Genomic DNA, 6723 nt, shown 5'->3' on the forward strand with positions numbered 1-6723 from the left:
TTGAGCGTCGGAATATCTTTACAAGTACCATCCTCATTGCTCCAGTCAGACGATCCGGCCATCATTCTGACCCGCAAGTCTCTGATCCATCTCACAACCCGTACCAGAGTCTTCCAATACAATTTTTAATAAACATATTTTAACTAATATTAGTAAACATACTATTAAACATTCGTAAACTTATTTAAAAAAAATATTAATTACAACTTTTGATATTCACTCTTATTAATAAATTATTTCTATTAAGCCTAAATATATTACAAAAAATTATAGCACAAAAAATCTAAAATTTTAACTAATTACATCAATTTTATATTAACTCTAAATATTTTTAAAAAACTTTACTCTACATATTCTAACATTTTAACTAATTACAAATATTTTTTAGTTATTTCAAAACATATTCATAAATTCTAACGCATTAACCGTCTCCAAATAATACTAACTAATACAATCAACACTAATATTAATTAAAATTAATATTAAATAAATTAACTTATATATTTAGGATAATTTAAAAATGGAATAATGTATTCTTTATATTTAATGAAATTACGAATCACCAATATTATTTTACTCTTTTAAATTTAAAATTTTACTGAACTCCCGATTAGAACATCATCCGTACAACTCTTCCTCCCTCTTTGTAAATTTTTTAGTAAGTGAAGATATGAAAATGACTTCACTTGGCCATCCAATTATTTTGTTGTGGTTTATCCGTGAAGGAAAGAGACAGGAGCAAGCAGCCATGTGTTTCCCCTGGTCAGCTGCATTGTGGATGGTGGATACTTGTTCTCTTCCTAGCAATTCCTCCCTTGGGCTGCCCTGGCGCTCCCCCCATCTTTTCTTGAAGTTCCGAAAAAAGCCCTTCAAATTGGGCCTTCATTTTCAACGCTATACGCGTTTTTTTTTTCTCTCGAACAGTCACAATTCGTCGCTTTATTTGGGTTTGGTGACTGGATTCGACGATTTCGGTCCTCCCAATATTTCTTTTTTGGTATTCGGTCCTCCTAATATTATTTTTTATAAAATTAGATTACACACTAAATGGGCCCTTATCAATAAATACACCAAAACTGGCACAATTTTATGATTCGCCAAAATAATAATAATAATAATAATTTAGATAAAGTTAAGATGATGGTCATCCTCCATAAGCTCTGCAACAAGAAATTTTATTAATCCTCAATTAAATAAATGAATTGATTCTGGGCAATTTGCTCATTCATTTGGATTAATACCAGACAAGACAGAAAATTTGTAGCTTTGTCCATTTTAGGGCTTAAAGAAAAGATTCCCGGATACCCCTATTGGGCTCGGACAGAGACGCATCTTCATGTCAGCCACAGAACCACCTTCATTCCAAGAAGCAGCGCGATGTGTTGTCTGCAATTGCAGTTTCAACACTTTCAGGAGACGGGTACTTCAGATCCCTCCCATCATATCTTCACGTTCTGTCTTAGATTCTTAATTTGAGATTTTATTTTACTTTTTTTTACCAATTCCATTTGCATTTGGGGATCTCTTAACGATTGATGCGATCTTGCCTGTTTTAATGATTGTTGAAGGGTCGATTATTTCACATCAATTTTTAGGTGCATTGAACGATGTTCAGTAACTTTTAATGTTTGCCATAATGTAAATAATACCACAACTCCGAACAGTTTTGATTAAATGGTTATTTAAGATCCAGTCCATTTGTTGTGAAAATGGCACAAAGTCTAAAGTTGTTACAAACTGTTTAATTTTACTTACAGAAGGAGCCTTAAAGAATTTGTATTGACTATGATATTGCTCATGGTGCATAGCTTGTGTCAAACAATCATTGCATGTTAAATATGCTGTGATCATCCTCTTTTAAAATGTTGGCGAACTACTTCTCTTCAATGTACGGTGTTATGTGGCTGTGTATAAATTCTGCTTGTCTTACATGGCTTTAATTTGCAAGCCCAATGCACACGAAATTCTGTTTATAATAAAAATCTTCTCCTGGCAACTGACTGTATGCTTCTTTGAGGTGTATATGCAGCATCACTGTCGATCCTGTGGGAGAACTTTGTGCAATGAACATTCATCAAATCAAATGGTATGATACTTTTTCTTGGGAGTGAAATACTTGTTCTAGTAGTATCCTTGAACTTCATAGAACAATACTTTACTATGCAGGCTTTACCTCAATTTGGCATTTACTCAAGTGTCCGAGTATGTGCTGATTGTTTCAACAATTCAAGGTAAACTACTTGGTCTAAAGTTTCAATGTATGCATGTTACATTTATTTTATTTTTTTCCCGAATTATCATGTGACTACAAAAATCAGATACATATTTCTTAAAACATGTTTGATAGTCAACACTTACAAGGAAAAGATGGTTAGGAGAACCTGTGTGACTTATGATCTATACTAAATCATAAAATATGCTAATATCTTGGATTGTATAGTTTTTATCTTTTTAACATGTAGGTTCAATGTATTCTAGTCTGTGAAGTGCTCCAGAGATCGCTTGAACATCTTTTTTATTACTTTTATGTTACGCGCTGCCCGGGGGGTATTGGATTGAGTCAAAACGTCATATCAATCACACCTTGGTGTTTAGGTTAGGTTCTGTGGGATATGAGCTGTTAGCCTGTTACTTGTTAACAAGTTCAACGTCATAATTAGTGATTTTAAGCCAATATGAATGTCCTTAATTAAGGAAGTAACTCGTTAGGAAGAGAGCAGAATATTGAATAAAGTTAGGAGTGTAAGTTATTACAGAGGGGGTCCTTAAGAGACCCTTTATTAATTTTATCAATGTAGCCATGCTATACTGTTTTCATTTTAATTTCCTCTTCTTGTAATAATAACGATGCTTTCTAAATGAGATCACTATTATATGATAGTCATACATACCACACATGCCGTCGTGTCTTTGACACAGGTCTGGGAATGGTGTAAGACAGGCTTCTTCGGGTGGAGTGAACAGCATAACGGATACAATTTCTAAAATAGATATCGATGCCAATGATGATCCAAAAGCCATTCCTACTGCAGGGAGTACACTTGCATTGGGCATTAAAGAGTGTATGTGTGGAATGCCTCTTTGCATTTGTGAGTCTGAGGCTCCCACACCTTCCTCTTCTGCACAACCTCGGCAGGTAATAATTCTTATTGTTATCGGGTACCTTTGTTGTTGCAGTGCATAAGCTCATGTTTTCTTTTTAATCCTTTGTGACGGAAGATATCCTCTCCGGCTATTACCTCTGAATCAAATCCTAAACCTAAGAAGGCAGATACTGCTCCAAAAAATAGAAGTTCCAGTTCATCTAGCAAGTTTAGGTAAGGACCTGCTGGACAAAAGACTGCTTTTGCTGACACTAAGTATGTCTTGAATGTTAACAGTTTAATTATGTAGTTGTGAATCAAAACCTGACGATGTAGAGTGATAGAAATCGCGTTTCTATTTTCTAACCCTTGCATTGTCTACTACCTACATAACTAAAAACTTGTAGCAGGCCATCACTGTTAGGAGCTATTTCTTTTTAAAAACTGAATTCTCCATCAGCTAAAACCACTGTATAAGCAAAGGGAGAAAAAAAAAAACAACTAAAAAAGGAAAAGGCCTATGAACGTGTAGAAATTTATGTGTCTATGCCTCTATGGTATTCAACTGGTGATTTTTTGTTCCTAATGATTGATGGCTGTCTTATTGATTATTTATAATGTAAAATTGCAGTTCTGCTTTTGGTCATGTAACCAATGGGACATCGGAGAGAAGCCAGACCGATTATGGAGCCAATGGAGAGGTAACTCCCCCTCCCCCCAAAAAAAGTTGTTTACACTTATGCTATTGCATTGTGCAAAAAAAATCTTGGGTATTGAAAGTCACTTTGAACTGAAGACAGTGCTCTCTCTCAGGGTTTAAGAGAAGCAATAAAAAATGGTGACGTAGCTGCTGTCAAGAAACTTCTTGATGAGGTTTTTCACTTTAAAATTACATACTTTCAGTTATAGTTCATTTTCTGGAATTAAGTATTTACGGATGCTAAAATGTGCAGGGTGTGGATGCAAATTACAGGGACAAGCAAGGGCTATCGTTACTGCATTTGGTACCTCTCTTACTGTGTATAGTGTGTTTGTGCTTGCGTGCTTCTGCTTGTTTGTAATTGTGCCTTTCACCGTCAGAATTAATATATTCCAGATTTCCAGTTTTCTTGATATTGGATAGTAATTTTAATATTATCTGTAGGCTGCGGTCTTCAATCAAACTGATATAGTTTTCATTCTCATGGATTCGGGTGCGAGCCTGGAGTACAAAAATGCACAAGGCAATTAATCCTCTCCTTTCTTGATATTATTGTTCCTATTGTTCTTAACAGTGGAAAGTAACAAAACTCCCGGCTGCAAATCCTAATCAACTGCTTTTTCTTTTTCAGGAGAAACACCTTTAGATTGTGCACCAGCTACCTTACAGTACAAAATGCGAAAGAAGATAGAAGACGGTGGAACAATGAACCAAAGCATTTGAATAATCTGTTGCTTGTATTCGTAATCTTCTTATTCGGTGCACCAACAGAGCTTGAACTATTACCAGTGTCAAAGAACAAAAGAATATTGTGTTCGAGAGTAAAAATCTTCTGCTTCAATGTAACGTGATCGAATCGGATTTAAATTCATCAGATTGAGGATGCAGTCCTGTATAAGACACATCTTTGTTCAGCTACCCAACATAGGGAGTAGTTTTGAGTTTGTAAACATGAGGTATGACATAAGAGCATCTTTTATTATATGCGTGTTACTTACAGTGAAAGGCAATGAATTATGAATGGCGAATTCAATTGCTACCACTGTGTTTTTTTGGGTGGAGTATAATTTGTCTCTTAACATTTTCGAAATTTTTTTAAATTACCTCTAATATTTAATTTGATTCAATTATGTTCTTAACGTTTGAACTAGTTTCAGTTCTATCCTTACTGTTAAATTTTTAACCGTCAAAAGGTAGTCAAAAAATTTTTTTTTCCAATTTTAACTTTTAACTCAATCCCTCATCCCAACCCTAATTGTCCAATTCAATCCCCCCACCAAACCTCCCACACATTCAAAACACAGCCGCTTAAAGTCTTCTTCGCACAAGGGGATCACTGCGTCGCAGCTGATGCTGCTAGCATGTGTCCAACCTCTCCTCCCCTTTGCCATCTTGTTGTCCTTGCTACCTCCCGATCTCTGGCTAGTCGCGGCTCGCTGGCTTCACCACCTTCCCTATCGGCCCTGGTGCCCAGCCCGCCTCTTCTGACCTCCTCGCAATCTTCCTAGCTTCACCTCCCTTCCCAGCGGCGCTTCCTCACTCAGCCTCGCTTCCTCTGTGGACATATCTCTAGGCTCCTCATCGTCAGCTATATGCCTCCCCCATGTCGTCCAGACTCCAGATCCCCCAACCTTCATCGGCGACGACTCTCAACATTCATCAGTCACATACATCTCATTCCTGTTGAATTTATTGTTTTTTATTTCATCTTGTATTAAGTTGTAACCCCCAAAATAGATTGAAGTTCTTCTTCAAGACTTTTGTGCTTTCTGCTATACTATTCCTTCATCTTCCATAAGATTTGAGTTTGAGTTGCATGTGTATATGTTTCTTCATCTTTGTTGAATTTTTCAAGGTTTTTGTGCTTTTTCTGCTATTCGATTTAAATTTAAGGATCTTTTTTATTGTTGTTGTTTGGAGGGAAGAATATGGATAAAGAAGAGGTGACGGTGGTTGCAGTGGTGATGGCAATGACACTAGTAGAGGCTTGGATTTGCCAATTGGAATTGAAAAGTGGGGAATGAGTTAATGATAAAATTGAAAAAAAAAAAGTTTTGACTAATTTTTTACTGTTAAAAATTTAACGGCGGGATAGAATTGAAATTATTTCAAACGTTAAGGACATTGAAATTTAACAACAACGACAATAAAGCTTTGTCCCACTCGGTGGGGTCGGTTACATGAATCAAACGACGTCATTAAGCTCTGTCATGTGTCATGTCTACGGAGAGACCGTTTATATGTAGATCTCGTTTGACCACTTCATGGATGGTCTTCTTAAGTCTTCCTCTACCTTTCACTCCTTATCCATCTTTCATCTCATCCACCCTCTTGATTGGGTGTTCTGTCTGTCTTCTTCTCACGTGTCCAAACCACTTGAGACGCGATTCTACCATCTTTTCCACAATGGGTGCTATTCCAACTCTCTCCCTTATATCTTCGTTCCTTATTTTATCCAATCGCATATGACCACTCATTCATCTCAACATCTTTATCTCTGCCACAGTTAGCTTATGTTCGTGCTCCCCTTTGGCCGCCCAACATGCCGTACCATAAAGCATAGCCAGTCTTATAGCAATGCGATAGAATTTACCTTTAAGTTTTAAAGGCACTTTTTTGTCGCATATAAAACCAGATGCACTCCGCCATTTTGACCAACCTGCTTGGATCCTATGATTTACATCATGTTCAATCTCTCCATTATCTTGTATGATGCACCTAAGATACTTAAAACTTTTAACTTTTCGTAGGATGTTTTCTCCAATCTTCACCTCTATATTAGGGTTTTTTCTTCTCAAACCGAACTTACATTCCATATATTCCGTATTGCTATGGCTTATGTGCAGACCATACATTTCTAGAGCTTCTCTCCATAAGTCTAACTTCTTATTTAGGTCTTCCCTTGACTCTCACATAAGGACAATATCATCGGCAAAAAGC

The 6723-nt window shown here is 36.4% G+C and overlaps 1 protein-coding gene across 1 annotated transcript; it reads left to right on the forward strand.

The window, feature by feature from the left end:
• Positions 1 to 1104: 1104 nt before the first annotated feature.
• Positions 1105 to 4822, forward strand: LOC112696126 (uncharacterized). Its single transcript, XM_025748743.2, has 10 exons — positions 1105 to 1420; positions 2030 to 2086; positions 2167 to 2231; positions 2920 to 3136; positions 3220 to 3317; positions 3715 to 3784; positions 3897 to 3956; positions 4037 to 4087; positions 4228 to 4306; positions 4415 to 4822. Exons 1-10 carry the CDS (start codon positions 1337 to 1339, stop codon positions 4504 to 4506), a joined length of 873 nt encoding a protein of 290 aa, XP_025604528.1. The 5' UTR covers positions 1105 to 1336; the 3' UTR covers positions 4507 to 4822.
• The last annotated feature ends 1901 nt before the right edge of the window (positions 4823 to 6723 follow it).

Source organism: Arachis hypogaea, chromosome 1 (genome assembly GCF_003086295.3).
Source record: "Arachis hypogaea cultivar Tifrunner chromosome 1, arahy.Tifrunner.gnm2.J5K5, whole genome shotgun sequence".
In the NCBI taxonomy this organism is placed as follows: domain Eukaryota; kingdom Viridiplantae; phylum Streptophyta; class Magnoliopsida; order Fabales; family Fabaceae; genus Arachis; species Arachis hypogaea.

Coding starts and splice junctions, on each gene's coding strand:
- LOC112696126 (XM_025748743.2), top strand. CDS start 1,337: ATGTCAGCCACAGAACCACCTTCATTCCAAGAAGCAGCGCGATGTGTT. Junction 2,232..2,919: donor GATTGTTTCAACAATTCAAG/GTAAACTACTTG, acceptor TCTTTGACACAG/GTCTGGGAATGGTGTAAGAC. Junction 4,307..4,414: donor GGAGTACAAAAATGCACAAG/GCAATTAATCCT, acceptor TTTCTTTTTCAG/GAGAAACACCTTTAGATTGT.